The 20,053-nt window shown below is 41.6% G+C and overlaps 1 protein-coding gene across 1 annotated transcript in view; it reads right to left on the reverse strand.

The window, feature by feature from the left end:
• ARHGEF4 (Rho guanine nucleotide exchange factor 4) overlaps positions 1-20,053 on the reverse strand; it is a 214,277-nt gene that overhangs the window by 112,277 nt on the left and 81,947 nt on the right. Inside the window, exons 4-5 of the mRNA XM_088060802.1 lie at positions 8,006-12,220; positions 3,890-4,228 (exon numbers count right to left, since the gene is read on the reverse strand). Of these exons, the coding sequence (XP_087916928.1) occupies positions 3,890-4,228; positions 8,006-12,220 (4,554 nt within the window). The remainder of the gene's footprint in view (positions 1-3,889; positions 4,229-8,005; positions 12,221-20,053) is intronic.

A 20,053-nucleotide genomic window follows, 5' to 3' on the forward strand; every position in this document is an offset into this window, starting at 1 on the left:
ACAGGAATTATTTGATTCTTATAGCATAGAAGCCAGGCCTGTACAACCCTGACTCAGGAGAAGAGGCATTTTCAGCAGTGTTACTAACGTGGGCAGGGTTTGCACAACCTACAAGGGAGAGGATGAGAAATGAGGGAGCAGGCCATAGGAAAGATCCTTCTCCTATATTTTCTGCCAGAGGTTCCAGAGGTTATTTCTCTGCTATATGCACAGCAGTTCAGTCCCTGCCAGAGGTTGGGTCTCTGTTGTATATCCATGCCTTGTCAGGTGAATGTCAGGGGGAGACTTTTCTCATTAAATCCTCTCCTCAAAGTGTGTTCATTTCCTTCTTAAACTCTATCCAAGTTGTCCATTGTGCTCATAAACATTGTACCACATAACAAAACTTCATTTTCTCTTATTTTGGATGGGGTAAAATCAAATTTCCAGAAGTCATGTTCAAGGCAATGAGCTAAAGATCTATTTTTCACTGCTTCTCATTTCTCTTTCAAAATAAAAGAGCTTTTTCTGCACAATACCCCCTCTGGGTATAGCCCCCTGATGGGCCTTTTAGGAATCTCTCTAATTTGGCAGTGCACAAACTGTGCTCAAACAAATTCACGTAGAAGCCATCTCTGTGTTCCTATTGCTGTGCACTCAAGAGGCACCAAGCTTAAGAGCCAGGGTTTAAGTTTTCATCAAAACAGGAAAGCACTGGATGGCAATAGACAGGCAGTTCAGAGCAAAAATAATTTCCAAAACAGAGCCCATTGCTGTTGCAGCATTCCATATGTCAGTGGTTTGGGGCATTGTCTCTGCTCCAGTTAGGGAACTCCTCCTGCAATAAAAACAAGCAAGAGGACCCCAGGCTACAGCCTGAAACCCAACACTATGTGAAGGGCAAAGCCCATAGACAAGCAAAAGAATATAGATTCATCCACAGCTATGTTTCTCTTCTTCCCTTGGGGTGGGCAGCATGGGGGTGTTGTATTAAGACTTTAAGGCCCAAGATCAGAAGCTGCTCAGCTTGTTACTGGCAGCATCTCATTATAAGGGACAGCTGGGTCAAGCCTTGAGTTTGACTGGGAATTTACACAGGCTGTTTCCATTTAAGGAAGCAGAGCAGCTTACTGGACCTAAATAAAAAAAAAATAAATAAAAAAATCTACAATATATAGATTTGTTTGGAACTGTCATTTTAAATGTTTTTGGTTTTGGGGGTGGTTTTTTTTGGTTGGGTTTTTTTGTTTGTCCTGACTTTTTTTTAGCTTAAAGGTAGTTTCTTGATGCTTGTCCATTTTTCCCTGTCCCAATTTCCGGCCCTCAGAGTAGCCTTATATTTCCATTCTGCTGCTCGCTGTACATTGATCTGAATGATAGAGTGGTATCAGAAACCAGCACTTGAATAATCAAGAATTCCTCTCTGCTCTGCCACATTAAGTTGTTTCCCCAATATTGCAGCATTACATCACCTTGTGGACTGACCTGATCTTGACTTAACACAATGTGACTTGTCACAACAGAAGCTACACATCCCAAGGCAGCCGTGTCACAAAACATCAGACTTGTAATTTCAGCTCTCCAAACCCCACACAGTCGCCTTGTTGCAGTCACAAAACCACAACAGACAATGAACATCTTACAGAGCTTCTTTTGTGATAATTTGTTCCTTCTTAATAAAAGGGATTCAGCATCCTTCTAAAACTGCCCTCAAACACTGCAGCTTGTGACAGCACTCCCAAGACACTTGGGGGTACAAATAAACCACCACTATTACAGGACTAGAGCATTGCAAAGGCTAAAATAATAAGAAAAAGGAACAGTGTAACTACCATTATAAATAAAAAGCACAGGCCAAGAAATTCAGTTATATGGGCATAAAAAAGAGCCTTTGAATCCCCACAGTCCCCTCAATAAACCAACTTTTTGCTTTCTTGGCCTGCCCAAAAAGATTAAAGCATCAATAACCTACGTAACACAAATGCACAGAGTAAACCCCAAACCTACCTACACCTTCTACCCAGAGAAGAATAAACCAGAAAACAGAGGGAGGCCCACGAGCCCCTCGGGCAGGTGATGTTCAGAGAGGCCTCCATGGGCACAGGGGCAGCTGCAAATCATCATGTAGCTGATTGCAATTTAGAGGTAAGTTTGCACCAGAAAATAAGGATGGAAATGCTTAAAGGAGAAGCTGTTTTCTGGCAGCCTCCAAATGTGCAGTCAATCAGCAAAGCAGACAGCGTTCAAGCTGTGTAATCTGATGGCTCCAGGGGAAGCTATTGAGGGAACTGGTCACTCCTCTTAGCAGCGTTAATGGTCTCAGTGCTGGCCCACATGCCCTGCAGCACAGGCTAGATTTCCATCTACCCATGCTTGTTGAGGAATTGTAAGAAATATTTTTAGTACGTTTCACTGATTCTGTTAATCCCCGACTCTATGTAAGCCAGGCATTCACTTTCACCAGTCTCCCTCATCCCTCTACAGCACTAAGCACTCAAAACTTCCACCAAGGTAGAAAAGTAACCTAAGTCATTTATTTTTAAATACTCTTTATCCTAACATACTCAAGCCTCAAGAGCATTACTCATCGTCTCCATCACATCACAGGGAAACATCCTCACTGAACCTGGAATGGGAAACACATCAGAGAATCATATCCAGCACCCATCCACACAGCAACTGGCAACACTTTGTGTTGAACAGCCCAACACATACGAAACAGCACAGCTTTTTAGTCTCTTTCCTTGAGAAGGGGAGAGCAGGGGGCAGTTTTTCAGAACCCCTCTTTCTGGGATTGGCCTGGCTTGCTGTCCCAGGTGTGTCTGTCTGTTTGGTGGGACAGGTGGACAGGTTTTCTCTGGGCAAGCCATAGTGGGCAGGCCAAGGTTTGCCCTTCACAATTCACAGAACTGCCTGTGCATATAAGCTCAAGCACATTCTGAAGTGGTGATAGGACAACTGAGGCCTCATCTCCTCTCCAAAATTGTTATTTTAATGTAGTAGCAATGAGAAACAGGCAACCAGGACAGAGAGAAAGGGTAAAAAATACAGATAACAGACCAAAACAGAAACCCTTGAGGAAAGCTTTTATTTGAATATCTGCTACATAATTTTAGGCTTGATCAGAAACTTTCTCAATATTGTTGTGAGAGGCTTCACAGAGCATCTCTTGATCTCATGTCCTTTTACCCCAGAAGTTCTTTTGTATGTATTAAGGCTAATTTTGGCTCTTGGATAGAGATTTGTGACTCTCCCTGAAGGAAACAGACCTTAGCTCTGGATCCAAAAGTAACAGATGCCATCAGTGTGAGTCACAACAGCCACAGAGTTTTTCACAAGCAATCATAATGCTGAACTAAAAGTCTCCCTCAGTGGAGAGGAGAATATTAATAGCTAAAAATCCAATGGCAATGTTCTCTTGAGTGTTTCACAGCAGGGATTTGCTTCAGTAGGAGTTGTGGAGTTGGCCTCAGATACAAGGGAAGTCTAATTTAGAAGTCCACTATTAAAGTTATACAGCAACACCACAGGGCACAGAATGAGATTTCATCAGTTTAATTTATATTGATTTAAGGAAACTTTGATTTGCTCCTTGCCCTCCCTATCACTCAGCTCACAAAGCAACCTGATTTCTATTGCTGATTTCTATTGCTTTCTATTCCCAACATCTCAGAGGGCATGAACTGTTTGATTAGAGAAGCTGAGAAACCCCCCACCTTCAGACACCATCACTTAAGGGCCAGTTTAGTGTTTCAGCAGTCTCCACAGAGTGCCAGGCCCACAGAAATGCTGACAGAAGAGGTACCAGACAAAGTGTAAGGACAGGAATATGATGAGAGCAGAGAGAAGCAGCTGGAGCAGAGAGGAAGACAATGCCAGGGAATGAGGAGGTCGGTGTATGGCTTCTTACTTTTGAGGGGTCCTTTGGAAGATGTTGCAATTGAACCCCTCCCTCTGGCTGTGTCTCCTTCTCTAGCTTCCTTTTTTGATTCCTCTCCATCCAAACATCATCAAAGCTGAAGCACTTATAGAGGGGTTTGGGTCTCTTCCTCTTCCTCTCTGGAATCTCCTTGGCTTTTTCTTCTGGAGCAAGGAAGGAGAGCCTCCGGGCTTTGCTCTCCAGGGTGGAGAGAGGACGTGGGCATGGTGGAACCCAGGGGGGCCTCCTTTTGCGATGGGGAACCCATTTCTTATTTGACCTCTTTTCAGGTGCTGTTTGACATGGCTGTTTAGATTCCTGTTTTACAAACTGCAGGTGAAAACACAGGGTTTGTTGGATGGAAATTTTGTTTGCTTCAAGTCAGTTTGAACAGAAGATGGCAAAGCTCTGTTATTCAGCCACAGAACTACTCATAAGAAAACGCTTAGGAGCACTCCACCCTGAAGCAGCATCTCTGCTGTCCTTTGAGGGTGCAATATACACTCCCTGTGCACAGGACAGTGCCCTGTTCACCCTTATTTTAGATGGCATATCACACTAACATTACCACCAGGATTTAGGTCACTCTTTTTGTATGATATTATTTACAAAGACAGACGATGTCTCTGAAAATAGAAGAATGACCTCTTGTCTCTTTCTGGTTTTCCAACTGTACTTCAGTTAGACAATGTGAAAAGGCTTTGTAGCTGCCTGCAGGTCTGACATATTAAGCCCTGTGCTCTTTACACTGTTTTATTTGCTTGATGCTGGGCCGAGAGTAAGGAATTGCACAGCTTTGCCCTTCACTCCCATTTGAGTGGTTGCACAAAATTACAGCTTTTATACTAGAACAACTTGAAATCAAGTGTGCCCTGAAAAAAACAGCTACTACTCCAGGCAGCACCAGTGTAAGAATCAATAATATTTAAGGTAGGAGATAACAACACTGGGGAATGAGTGAACTCAGGAGTCTCATGACAAAAAAAATGCTGTGTCCTGAAAATAGTATCTGTCCAGTTTCTCACAGATCATTTGAAGAACCAGAATAAAACAATCCTCAAAGCATCACAGGCATTTCTTATCTGTTTTCAACTAACCAACAATTCCAGGTCAATTCTTCTTTGCCCCTGGTAGGAGATGCCACAGTCTAGAAAGAATTGATTCTGCAAAAAAGGTGTTTTGTGCCTAACCCCACCTTACTGCAGAGGAGCAAGGAGAAGAACATGTAAATTCCAAACCTGGGACATTTTAAGACAGTTCACTTTTGCCTGCTGAGTAACACAATTATGCAAGTAAAATCGTGCCACAAACAGATAAACCTGTAGTGAAGGGCCTGGCAAATGGGCAAGCTGGTAATGGTTCTGTCTTGCTGTTTTCAGCATAAAATCTTTGTCCTGGATGAAACCTGGAGAATGTTAACCATTAGCAGGTAATGAGAGAGGGGTTGGTGTGTGCTCCACCAGGCTAAGGTGAGTTACTTACCTGAGTGGTAGCCAGAGGTGTCCAGGGCAAGCTGATCCCGTGCAGTTTGGCACAGCACTAACACAGATAATGCTGACACAACTGGAAAAAATACCTGGCTGGGGCTGGGGAATAAATACAAATCCCCGTCCTGGAGGACACAGTGGGAAGTGAGCTCAAGAGCTTCACTGTTACAGATATGTTTTGCACTAATTATTTACTGATGTGGAACAGAAAAAGACTCTTCTTCAAATTCACCAATAAACTGAATTTTATGACCTCTTTAGGAAGCAGTGTACATAAGGATTGTCATCCTTAGCATATAGATGATAATTATTTTGGAAAGATTTAATACTGCAAATATACTTTGCCCAATATATGTTGTATTTTCAGAGATTCCTGAAAATACAGCTTTGCTTAAAAAATCCAGGGTGCAATTCCACTTCACTTCACAATGTCATGAAAACATAAATAAATAAAGCCCTATCTATTTTAATAGATTAGATGTTGTGTTTTGAAAGCTGGGACACTTGCATTAATTTCTAGGCTCCAGCTGCATTTGTCCAATTTCAGATATCATATTCTGCAGCCTCCAGAAGAATCAGGAAAATTAAACTGTTTTTATATGTCTTAGTTACCATTTAATTTTTTTTATGGTTTTCTTTGAATAATTTAATCTAGCAATCAATTTAAGTAATTATTAATTTGCTCCTAATGGTTACATTATAGCACGTGGGCTTGCCTTTTCAAGGCTTTACACATGCCTCATCTCTACACTCTTTTCTAGATGCTCTTTAGAGCTGTAATTTACAGGTCAATGGTTTTATTCATCCTCTGAGAGGCTTCATCTGTTGACAGTGTGTATAGTCCAAGCCTCTTGCTTTTTCCTAGGCTGTAGTCTCTTGCAGTCTCTGCACTGTCCAGTATTAAGTTTGTAAGTTAAGCTGGTGCCCATAAAACAAAAAATTTTCAAGTTAAGCTAAGCACAGAAGGGAATAAAGCTAATTCTCTTCCCCTTTACCCCCCTGGAATTCTGATACTACAGCACTCACTTCTCAAAGTGCTCCCCAAACACTTCTTTGGATTCCAGACAGCTTTAGAGATAAACCCCAAGCCAGTCAACCAAAACACTTTCATTCGGGAATATGTGAGGAGAGGTTGAAAGAGCTGGGTTTATTTAAGATGATAAGAGGGCACTAAATGCAGCATAGGAGCAGTCACAGACAATTTTGTATTTACAGGGATGATGGATCCCAGCTCTTCTCAGTAGTGCCAGACAATGCCACAAGGCAGTGGCCAGAAACTGCAGCTTGGAAAGTTCTTTTTGGACATTAGGAAAAAAAAATTTCTCGAGGAATGTTTCTCAGAGAGGCAGTGAAACCTTCAGCAATGGAGGTTTTCAAGACTTGGCTAGATACAGCCATGGTTCTGCCATTCTTTGTTTGTTTCCATACGAAAAATAGGTAATTTCTGTAAAAAAATATGGAGAAAGGGTAGGGTAAGACCATCTTGGAGGGTGTCTTAGAGGTTTAATATAAGCTGAGATGTGAGGAGCAAAAGGCAAAAGCTGTGTGAGGCTCATTTGAGTTGAACACAAGCAGCCCTCAGCTGTTCTGAATTTATCAAGCAGTTCCAGATTCATGAACCCTCTGAAAATTGTCTGCTTGGGGTATGCAAAAGCTCATGCACTTTCTCAAGTGCCACTTTTGACAATCTGCTCAAAAATAATTATTCTCCCATTTCTTAATGTCAAAACTCATCAGCAATAATACTGAAAAAGTAGCATGGTCAAGGCATGTTCTGGGATCTCAGTTACAGCTCAATCTCAGTCACTCTGGGGGTTGTGTTTAGCCACTGAAAGAGATTCCTAAGCTGCCAGTCATTTACAATTTGGGAAATCCTCTCTGGGATTAAAAGCCTGCTGATGGGGCAAGTCTCTGCTTTTAGAGGTCTCAGCCAGTCATGAAATCCCTACTGAAGATCCAGTCTGTTCCATGAGATCCAGCCTATGCTGAGGATTTAATCTGTTACCTGGATTACAACAAAATATGGCATGAAAAGGAGACCCTGAGTCTGCAGTTTGGGTTTTTTTTTTTCTGTCTGTTCTAGAAAAGGCAGAAGAGGACTTCTAGTAGCAATCAGAAGGTACTTATGGTGACTGCAAAAGACACATGGTACTTCAAAAGACAGGTACTCATTGTCTAAAGAAAGCTATTTTACTTCTTAAAAAGTGACTGCTAGCCATAGGAATTGATTTCTTTGTTGCTGTTCACAATGAGAAATTTAGTTACTCTACACCACTTACAGGGCTCAATTCTGCCTTAAGAGGGGTAAGACCCAGCTTAAAATTGGAGATGAATGCAGGGTGATGTCTGTACAGTCTTTAATGGTGTTGTGATTGCTCCATTCCTTTGGATTTTTGTAGCAAATCCTCCCTTTAAGAGCGCATAAATTCAAGTAGTTTTGAAAAGAAACAGAAAGAATGAATAGTGCTACCTATCTTAGACCAAGAGGAATATTTATGCACTCATCTAACCAATGAGCCATTGAGCCATTGAAGAGTTTCACTGGAATTCCTAAGCCACAAAGCAAAGCAAAATGCTGCAAGCCAAACCACCCCCTGATCATTCCCTGACAACAACTCACCTCATCTTGGAGCATGTCACTAATGGAAGAAGCTGTATTTAAGCTGATCTGGGATTGACTGCTTATGCCACTGTCATCCCTCTGGAAGTCATCCAACGAGTGTAAGAGACTTCCTCTGGGTTTCAGGGTCTTTGGTCTCTCTGGAGCCTCCAGACTGCTTTCCACTCCAGAGCTGTTCCCAAGAGAGATCATGGAAGTGGCACATACCCGCCCAGGATAATGGAAGTTCTTGTGTTGAGAAGCGGGTCGAGGACTCTGAGGTTTGGGACTCATGGGCCTACAAGGCATATCTTTACCATCAGAATTTGAGAGCTGGGGACATGATGGACTTGACTGACTAAATGCCAACTGCAAGTCAGTGGGGCTAAATGGAGATTTCATCCAGTATTCCTCTAGAGAAGTATTTAAACTGTTGCTCAGAACCTCCTGCTGTTCATCACAGTCTGAGCTCTGTGAGTATCTGATACCCAAGTCATGGGACTGGATTCGTCTTCTCCACATACGTGCAGGTGAAGAGACATCAGCAGGCTCCACTGAGGTGTCAAAATAGTTGGAGTCTGTTGAGGAGTCATTATCTGTTTCTGTTTTTAAAAAAGTGTGTCCATTGGAACTATGCTGTCGCTCTACTGATCTTAACACGTGGCCACCAGTTGCATTAAGACTCTCCTGTGTGGATGATAAACTTACTAAGACAGGCCTTTTTAGTCCATCTGCCTCCTTGCTTTTTAGAAAAGCCTTCCAGGTGCTCTGGCGAAATTTGGCTTTCTCCTTCTCATTTTTCACTGATGCTTTTGAGCTCTGCTCAGTGTTTTCTGGACATTTGGACTCAAATAAGCTTGAGAGGGATTTGTGGGCCAAGGCGAACCTTGTCCTGAACTTCTTACCCTCAGGAGTTTTGTTTCTTTTGTGTTCATTTTCAGGGAATGATTTTCTAATCCCTGAATGCTCCACAGGTTCATTGTCATTGTTTTCAGACGAACCTGAAACTTGTCTATCTGCATCTTCCATCAGTATCCGACCAGAGCCAGAGGCCTTCCTCAGGCTCAATCTGTTGAATAAACCTGCAGGTCTCTCGTAAAATAAATCATCATCATCAGAGTACTCAGAGGTGTAACTTTCCTTCCTGTGGAAGACTAAACCAGATGAACAGCTTCTGAAAGACAGTAAACTTGCGGTGTCTTCATCATCTTTCCCAACATCCAGTTCTTCTGTCTTTGCCTTGCTGCCAAAGATGCTGCTGCTTCCCTGATTTTCCAATGAGGCAAGCTTAGATTTCCTGAAAGATGTCATTTTTGAGAATACTAAAAACCTGGAAGCTTTCTCATTCTTTGTTGGCTTTTGAACAGCTTTGTGAAGACTGCTGTTACTTCCCAGGGTGTGGGATGAGTTCTCATCCAGTTCCTCGCTGTTAGTGCTGCAGGTACTGATATTATCCAGGCCCAGCATGAAAGTGCTGTGGGTCTCCCTGTTCAGAGACTCGTCAAAGACATCAGACACATCCAGACTGAGTGCACTGTCTTTGCTGGGGCTAGAGGTGTCTTCTGCAGGAGAGCCCTCCTTTCCTTCCCTAGGAGAGGGTTCTTCACAAATACCTGTTTCTTCCTTTGAGCCATTACAGCTGGCCTTTCCTTGCCTGCCTACTGCTTGTTTAGAGACCATGCTGTGCCCTTGAAGGCTGACACCAGCACCATCTCCCTGACCCACACTGCTTACACTGCTGCTGGTTTCCAGTGTCCCTGTTCTGCAGGGCTCTTCCCTAGAGACCTTCACACAGCTCCCACTGCAGGATTTTATAAATGATTTTTCACATGGGTCTGCCTGACTTTCTGCAATAATTGTATCGCTGCCTAGTAGTACAGCAACGTTCCTGAATTCCACTTTTGCACTTGTTACTGTGGAATTACAACAGGTGAACCCTAAGGATGAAACTGCTTCTGTTTTCTCTCTTTCCTCTTCTGAAATTTCTGGTTTTACTTCAGCTGTATCCCTACCAGAGAGTACCTCTGCCCTGCCAGGAATGGGGTGGGTGGCCAGAATTTGTTCTTCACAGTTACATCTTTCACTCAGAACTCTCTCTGGCTCATCATGAGCTTTACTGACAGTATGAGGAGACATCAAATCGTTGCTCACTACATTTCCCAATGTTTTGGCTACCACTCCAGTAGGAAGGTTATCATTCAGTGCTTTGGACTGTAATCCTTTCTCTTCTACAGAAACTATAATTAGGGCAGCCTTTAACTCTGGAACAGTCATTGAATCCCTTCCCTGCCTTATATAACCTGATCTGGGAGTCCTTTCAACAGCAAAGACACTCTCTTCATCCTTTCCTATCTGAGTAGGATGTTCATTGGTTCCTAGCCCCAAGTGGCTCCTTAAGGCACCAGGTTTGCAACTTGTATTTTGCTGCACTGACTCTCTGTGCTCTGCCCCTCTGTCGCTGCCATCTGGTTGTGTTGCAGTTTCCAGCTTCCAACCAAAGCCAAGATTAGAAGAATCGTCTGCCCATCTTTCTCCTGCCACAGTCTCCGTATCTGACAGTTCAGATTCCAGGCCATTCTCCTTCAAACTTTTGTCCTGTATTCCACTATTGGAAACAGAGTTTACAGAACAATCACAGTCTCTGCTTTCCTCCACAGCAGGAACACCTGCATAAGAAGCTGCAGGGTTCTCAGTGTCACCAGTGTCCGATTCAACATCAACATCATGTGGGAATCTGCTTGCTTCCAGATCTCTTTCAGCTTTGTACTCATTTTTTTGCACGAGTTCCTCAGCATTTATGATCACTGGATCACAATCCAGGGAAGAGGATGTCTCCTCTTGGTTTTGATTGCCCTCACAAGCATCACTCCATGTTAAGCTGTCAGCACAAGTGCCAGCTGACTCTGGGCTAAGGCCACATGTCTCTGATTTAGAGTGCAAATAATAATCAGTGCACTGGGGAGACACTGCTGGTTGAGAAAGCTGACACTCCTTTGAGTCTGTGTCAGTATCAAGAAGAGATCTTTTTATGCTAAATTGGCCCTCTATTTCTGTAGCCTTTTCAGGGCTTACAGTTACCCTTCCTAAGTTTTTCCAAGTGTATTCAAAATCCAGCTCTTCAAGATGTATTCTGGAACATGACCATCTGAATTTGTCTGTGGGGTGAATGCAGCTCACCACAGGTTCTGTTTCACTTTGAGCACTGATATTTTCAGGTACACTGTGCCATGTTTTACTTTCTGTAATCTCTGACCTTGTGTGTGGTAGCCGAGATTTTTGGTTGAAGCAACTCTGGTAGAAGAGTGAATCTGATGTCAACATGGTCTCTGTACTTCCATGTTTTATCCTTTTACCTTTAGTGTCCTCATTGTCAGCTGAATTCCTCCTGCTGCATTTTATACTGGACATAGACTCTAATTCACACTTACAGTCAGATATCTCAGTGTCACTTTTACAGTTAGGTCCATTTGTTTCAAAATGAAGATTGGGCAAACTACAGCTTGGTGCTGCATCTGACTGGAAGGAAAACTGCTGGACCTTAGGAAAAATCAAACAACTTTCTGAGTTTGCTTTGAAACAAGCAATGCTGAATACTGCAGGATGTTCCTTCAGTCTTGCAACATCGTTTTCTGTAAGTACTGAGTTGGTAGAGGACTGCACTTCACTGCTTTCTAACTCTGCCTTACTCTGCAGTGCTGTTACAGACTTTCTCTTTGTCTGTGATAAAATGCCCTCTTCATAGACTTGGCTCTCTGTGAGAGGAATATCACTAGATAGTGTTAGCTCTTTATCACCCAATTCTTCACCCTCTAACTCTGCAAACTGTATGCAAAATCCAGTTTTGCTTGGTGCTTCTTTTATTTTGGAGGACAATTCTAGCTGTACATGCTGGGTGAGCTCTGGCTGTCTGGAGCACTTCTGTCCATGGAAGGTTTCTGCCTTTTCTTTGGGAAGATTACAGCACAGGGTTTTTTTTTCAGTAAACAGGCAGTTTGAATCTGAGCAAGCATTCCCAGTTATGTCACTGGAGAGGGATTCTGTGTCTGATGCACTCTCATAAGGCTCAGTTTTTACATCTGACAAAGATCCACTCTGATGTGACACGGTTTCAAAATAATCTTCATCTGTTTCTTGGCTGGATCCACGTACCTCCAGCTCGGTTGTGCTTGGGGTAGAAGAACTCAGATCGTCTTCAAGCTCTCCTTCACTGATGTAGTTTTCAACTGGCTGTGGGGTCTGTGATTAAACAAAAAAGAATTATTTAGCAATGATATTCCACAGCATCAGGGTAACATGAATTATTATTAGAAAAGGGACATCAGAATACAATTAATTCAGTACATACTGATGTCTTTGCAAGTTATACTCAATGTCTTACTTCTTGATGGTCTTGGAGTCTTTCTATTTCTTGCTTTATTTATTTTTTAATGTTTCTTAATTAATCTTTTTTTTTTTTATTTTCACATGCAACTATGCAGAGGTCAGAGTTTTACTTTTGGACATATCTTTCATTGCCCATTACCAAAACAATTTTCACATTCAAATACATCAAATAGAAATCATCCCTTGTCAGTAGATCTAGAACACTAGAAACTCCAGTGAACACGTCTTCAAATCTGAGGAGGAGATTTATGTGAAAATGATATATATAATTGTATTATATATATAGTATAATATATATTATGTAATATTATATAATATTATATAATTAAATAATGATAGCGTCTGCATTACAGAAATGTAGCATAAATATATTCAGAATAACTGCACTTGAGTAATCAGATATTACCCATACCAAAACTTGAACCAAAGGCAAAAAAGGGTCTTAAATCTCATTTTCCAGAAGGCTTATACCAGGAGCACTGTCACTTATACCAGGATCAGTTATCAGAGCACATCCAAATCATTGGCTCTGAGCAGAAGGATTAAAACCACACTGTGAGTATTAGGAAATGTTTTTGTCACAGACAGCTAACCCTGGGAGAGCCTCAGTCTTCTTTTCTTCAACAGAAGTCTGGATATTTCTCAACTTTGAAGCAGAAAATGAAGTCACAGCAAAGTGGCTTCAAAGTTTCCTGATGTAAAAATAGTACTTGCTGTCTGTCAGCTTCAGGTTCAGCTATTGTCAGAAGTTCTGCACCCAGCTGAGATACTTGGCTGATTTCAGCTTCAGTCCATTCCTGTCTAGAATGAGATGCCTCATAAATATAAATGGCAGCCTTTAACCCTAATGTTTGGTGCCTCTTTACCCAGGTTTTGGTGACACTCCTCAAAAGAATGATTTTTTTAAAAAAATCTGAAAACTGAGATAATAAACAGTGAAAGACTTTTCTTAAAAAAAAAAAAAAAAAACAAAGCAAAGCAAAAAACAAAAAACACCACAAGTGAATGGCAAACTAGAACACAAGATCCTTTAGCCTGAGTTGCATGTCACATTCACCAGGGTGCTTTGTCATCTAGGAAGTGTGAGTCCTCATATGGGAAGACAAATTGCAAATCACATCAAAGGACATGTCACAGAGTTTCTGAATTCAGACTCTAAAACACAGCACGTAAATTGGAAAAAGAGACACAGGAGTTATTTCCAAATGAGAATTTCTCAATAAGAAGACTATATTCTCTTGGCAGAAGAAGGAAAATACAAACTGAATGGAGGAGGCAAGGGGGAGAATTCATTACTTCAAAACAAGTCCAAAAATCACTTCTGAACCCGATCAAATTGCAGTGCAGTGGCAGCACAAGTCACAGAAGCAGCAGAGCAGTGTGTCCTTTACTGTGTGCAGTCAGTGACACGTGTAATTGAGGTCCTCCAACAATGGCAAGTCCCGGTGTCCCCAGGACAGGAGTGAGCAGCAGTGAGCAGCACAGAGCAGCATTTCACAGTGTGAGCACTTGGCTTTCGCAGCAGCGAGTGCAGCAGCAGCTGCTCAGCACTGCCAGCTCTGCCTCCTCAACACTGTTCCCAACACAAACTTACAGATGGCGAGAAACGAAGATAAAAACTATTCAAGCAAGTAGAAACAAAGTAATGAAGGTGCCCAACTGTCCTCAAGGATAATTATGAATTAGATTCCAAAAAAAATTAGGGCAGAAATCTCTCACGCTCCACCTATAATTCCGAACATAGCTATGTCAGGATATTCATGCTGTGACCCCTCCCAAATTCATTATTTTTAATGGGTATTATACAAAATGATGCATTTAAAGCAGAAACAGAGACCCCACAATTGCTTCTACAACTTGTAGGAAATAAGGAAACAACTTCTATGTATGAAGGGCACCAATTAATGCCAACCACCAGTCTTGCATTGGGTCCAGGACTGAACACAATTCCCAGTGCTGCTGAGGATGAGAACCAGTGGCAGGATGAGCCTGGCAGGGCCAAGTCTACCAGCTGTGGCCTGGGATGGAGCTCCCCTGAGGAGTAAGAGGATGTGGAAGTTTCAGTTTCCACCAAGTCCAGCCAAGTCCTCTGCCTAAGAGGGTTACCTAGAGCTCACCTGTGGTAAATCTGACATTCATGAGCTCACTGAACTTCCCCTAATGCCCAGGGAAGAAATCCTAACAGGACCAGCAACCTGCATTTTGTACCTTCTGCAGGTCTCTCAGTGTCTGTGTCTCAGACTTTGCTCTGACCATGTGCTCTGTCATGGTTTAATTTTTTCCCAACCTGTAGTGTGTGTATTTTGTTTGGGTTTCTGGGACTACTTCTCATGGTGTTTTACTGGGTTTTTTCTATAGAAATTGAGTCTAAAGGACTCAGTCAGAGCAGAAGGAGAGGTTTACAAAGGGCTCTGATGTAACCCAACACAACCACAGGCTTGAGAACTGAATATCTGTGCAGCAGTGATTCTCAGAGAGGCTGCTCATTAGACAACAGCCCTTGTGCCTTTAATTTCCATGAGTTTACACTGAGAATTCCAAAAGACAGATTATGGCTCTTTCCTGGGGAGAGTTCTTGACAAAACCCTCAGCACCCATGGACAGGGTTTATACATCTCTTCAATCTAAGAGCAGATGAACATTTGGGGCACAATGGCCTGGAACAAATGTGAAAAATAAGTACTGAAATAAGGCTTTTGCACTTCACAAACAATACACAAAACACAGCAAAGCTCCCCTGACTGCTTTTCTCTTGCATCTCTCTTACTATCTCCGAAATGTGCCAAGAAAATAGGATGAAACTGAAGTTACTGATCTGTCCTGCTGTTATTGCATGTCGCCATATATAATAATGTCAAACTAAAGTCACCAGAAAAATAAACCTTGTAACTTTGATGTCTGAAGTGAAGATCTTTATTTCCATAAAATAACTCCCAACATCCAGGTTGCCTTCATATGTGACATTTGCTCCCGCAGGCTAAGTCACTCTTGTCTTCTGAATATTTTTCATTTGATGGGAAAGTCAGGTATCATTTTTTCTCTAGATCAGATCTGATATTTGAATAATTTTCTTACACAATATTATATTGCAGCAATAGTGAGTTTCCCAGATACTGTGTCTCCGTAATTTTGTCTGCCTAACACTTGGCAGGAGAGGTTAAACAGACAATCATATTACTTCAACTAGCCTTTCAATGGAGGATTTTATCCTTAATTGTCACAACCACAGAAAGAATCTGACCATTTCAATGGCTTTTGCTTTTACTTTGGAGGCAAGTTCCCTAAGCAAGTCTGACTTTCTTTCCCACTGACTTGGACCTGACCCTAGTTATCACCTCATTTCCAGCTCAAGGAACATCAGAACAGCTTTTGCCTGGAAGTCAAGACAACATGAAAGCATTTTCAGTTGACATTTCAAAGGATCCAGACAATTGTTTTCTCCATGGGTGATGGTAACAACTCTTGAGTTGCTATCAATATACATTTCATATATCTCCATTCACACCTTGTCTGACTGAAAGGCACAGCCCAGTGTCTTTGATTTGCAATGGGATGAGACTAAAATGCAGTTCCCTTTAATAGGTGAGAGCAAACCAGCTGTCCTCTGTACTCAGTGCCTGCACATCAGGGAAAGGAAATGTACAATTCCCAGGGCAGGCATGAGGGAATCATTTACAGGAGGTCTCATCCTGCAGAGTGCTGTGTGCTCTGAACTCTGCCATTTAAAAAGCAGGGAAGGAAAGAAATAGAAAGACAAAACTAGTGAATGAAAGTGTCTCCTTCACTGCAATATAAGATTGCTAATTGCAGCTTCTTCAGGTATCAGCTGTAATGTTGTCTAGGGTCACTTGTGTTGGTTTAACTTGTGTCTGTATGTTTGAAAAATAAGCTGAATGGAATTACTGAAATAACTGAATCTCTGGAACTCCTCTTTGGCTTCCCAGGAATCCTGACTCAGTATCAAATTCTTAACTTCTCCTGACAGCTAAACAACAGTTAATATTCTAACATGGTACGATGATTACACAGCCTCTGTGTAATGGGAGCTATGAAAAACTGAGATATTTCTACAGCCATGTAGGGATCTAGGTTGCCTCGGGGTTTGAAAAGTACTGGTCATGGAACTGTTACTGTCATTATGGATATCCTGAGTTGAGGGCACAGAGATAAAAGCAAAGGTATGTTCAGTACCTGGACAGAAGCATTTGAAATACCCAGTTCCTCCTTTTTGTGACTTTGATACACCTAAGTTCTGAAAGGGACAGTCTTGGATAGAAAGGGAAGAGTCTGGCCTCAGGGTCTTGGCCTCTCCAGCTGGGCTGGCAAAGGTTGCCCAAGATAATTTAATTCTAGGATGTTACTTGTTTGCCAGATTGGAAATGCTTAAAATGAGCTAAGATCACCAAGCCTTTCCTGAAGAACAGTCACAGAAATGGCTTTTCATTAACTAAATCGTGTTCTTGGATTTAAAGCAAACATGGCACAAAAAGTGTTCCCTTCACATGAAGTTTTGTCACAGAGGTCAGAAGTGGTTCCTGGCAATGATGGAGCACAGCTGCCATCCCAAGGAACCTGGCACACCACCTCAGTCACCACAGAGCTAGAACAAAAAAATCTTTCACACATATTTGGGGAAGAGATACAGACCCAGAATTAATGGTTTCAACTTACCTACACTTTTCCACGCTGAAGTAAATGCAAAGCCTGTCCAGAAATCCTTAAAGCAAACTGGATGCCAGTCAGGGACTGGATTATACATGGTATAAAGAGACACAGGCCTACCTCAGGGGAGCTTTGTTTGGCAAATGAATTTGCAGGTAAAGATTTATTCTGTGAAGAGAAAACATAATTCCTTGGGAGAGCCCTCCCACATGCCCTGAGCTGTGTTTTTCAGGGTTCACAAAACACAGAAGCACAGAACTTGAGAAAGGCTCTTAAATTAATGATGACACAACCACCCCTCAAAAAGCTGCCTCTGAGAAAGGACTTCAGACATAAGGTGACAGTGCAGGGTACAGTGCAGTAGCTGCAACTCACCCTGAATCTCTCTGCACTGATAACTGTGGCTAGAAAAATGACCCAGCAGAGATTCAAATTAGAAACTATACAGAAAACATGTCAAATAGCTACATAAGGTCCCTGAGGCTTCAAATTATCTTCTTGATCAAATCCAGATACAAAGCTCTTTTGTTAAATTGCCTTTATTGACTACTGCCTTGTAAAAAGAAACCTTATTATACTTAATGAGAAAGAAGCAGATTGAAAGACATTAACTTCAGACAGAACTTTTGTTACTTAGTCAGCAGAAAACCACTTTTTCTGAATTGCCTGTCATTTCAGTGGATATTACAGGTGGTACAGATGTTTATAAAGAGCAAGGCAGCATGAAGAGGAGCAGATGCAGCACTGTGCCTTGATGAGGACTGCTGAGCAGGGATGCTGTTGTCAGCAGAGGTTCTGAACCTTCAGACTGATTCTGATCTTGCATAAACGGCAATTCAACAGGCACTCTGAAAGGCACTAGAAATGAAACCCTCTGCAGGTACTGGGGAAAGTGGCTCTCTAACCACTGAATGATGACATTTTCCTTGCAAAACATGCTCAGCTTTTGATGCAGGACACAAACATTTGCATCTTAACTGCACAAGAGGAAACAAAATTCACAGATGGATGACAAAAGCAACTTCCCAGGAGGTTCTTGCTCCAATGGAGATATGTATAAGCATCCAAAAGTAATTCTGGCACTAAGCAGTTTAGTGACAGATGTTTTGTTAATCATCTATACACAGCAAGAGCACTGTTTGCAGGGCTCTCAATCTAAAGTGGCAACATTTTTATATACAGAAACATTTATATATGAAGTCACTAAAACAACATATCTCCCTTTTCCACAAAAGATGGATTTTTCATTGTTCTCAAAAGGTGCAGTTACTTTTCACTAAAAAATCTCTCCAATCCAATTGTGTTGATTTGTGAGAATTTGCACTACACTGGTGACTCCTGGCAGGAGGAAACAACATGTGGACATCCACTGCATGTTCTGCTCTAACTGTATTTGGTGTCTCCACTCCTCCAAAATCAGTAGGACTGGGTGAGCAAGGCTGTGGCAGCTTCCATCACTCGAGGTGGTGGTGCTGGGTGAAGGCAGGAGGGAGGAGTTGGAACCAATGGCAAAATAAGGCACAGAATCAATGAAATATCTGAATATCATAACAGCACCATAACTCCCAAAACTTCAGTGTGTTCTCCCCACCCACCACCAGCCTGAGCGCTCTGTGTCTGCTCAGAGCCCTGATTAAACTGAAAATAACACAGGCAGTGGGTCTGCTGCACTCCACAGCTTCTGCAATTCCATTCAACAAGCCAATTCCCACATAAAACCACTTTCATAGCTCAAAGCCCAAACCAGCATCTCCCCTTTGACACTGCCACCCCTGCTGGCACACAGAGCTCAGCAGAAATGTTGGCCAAGGTGTGGGGGATCGCAGAGTGTGGGATCTGGGAGCCATCTAGAGGTGCAGAGGTGCCTGGCCAGAGCACTTTGCACAGATAAATACACACTGCTCCTAATAAACACAGGCTGCATTCCAGTGCCTCATCATCAAATCCCTCAGCTTTCTTTCCAGACAGGCAAGAATGCCCAGCAGATGAAGGGGTGAGGCAGAGAGGAGGCTTAAAGGTTTCCTGTGTTAAGCAGAAGAAGTGTGCAATAAAGGTTATTTGTACAAAATTATTGTATAACACTGAAAAGTTCATAGTTCTGGTTCTCTGTGTCTTGGATCTGTGGTTTATTTCTTCCATTAAGTTTTACAAGCTGTGGTTTACATCAGAAATACATTTTTTTCATCGGTGCAGCAATATGAGATGTAACTGTTCTGAAAAAATTTGTAGGTTTATTCTCACAAACTGACAGCTGATATCCTACATTTTATGATAATGGTAACTATTTATTATAAAATAATTATTTACACAATATTTTATAATATATTAACATTATATATTAATATTATATATTAATATATAATATGTATATAATAAATTATAAATAATATATAAAATTATACATTTTATGATAATGATATCCTACATTTTAGCCAAGGCACCAACTATGTAGGTTCAATCTTAAAATGTAAAGTTTAGACTGTATCAGTAATTAATATTGTTACTGTTCTGAAATATAAAAAGATGTTTTGTCAATATGGCAATATAATATATCAAATAAAATTTGGAACATGAACAGCTAGAATTCAGATCCCAGGAGTTTTTCTGTGACCATTGCAATACAACACTCCCTCTGCTGGCAGATATCAAGGGAAGATATTGCTTCTTGCCTCATGCTTCTGCCTTCAACACATGGATAGCTTATATTGTTAAATGGCTGGTTATCTTTTAGTGAAAACTGGAATATATTTTGCTTGCCTTATAAAACCAGGTCAACATTTCTCCTCCCTCACACCTCTTCTCTATTTTATTTTAATAAGAAAAAGCTCAGTGCTGTCCAGCAAAAGATAATCAAAAGTTCATGTAGAAGCTAGAGTGTAATATATTGTAATAATAATATGTAATATTATGTAATTATGTAATAATAGTGTAATAATAGAGTGTAATAAGATATGAGCAGATAACATGGCTGCTCCATGAAATGGGGGACTAAGGCTCACTGTGAACACTTTTTGTACTCAAAAG

The sequence above is a fragment of the Pseudopodoces humilis genome, chromosome 11 (genome assembly GCF_049639895.1).
Source record: "Pseudopodoces humilis isolate 2021_Gansu_Grassland_sample_001 chromosome 11, ASM4963989v1, whole genome shotgun sequence".
In the NCBI taxonomy this organism is placed as follows: Eukaryota; Metazoa; Chordata; class Aves; order Passeriformes; family Paridae; genus Pseudopodoces; species Pseudopodoces humilis.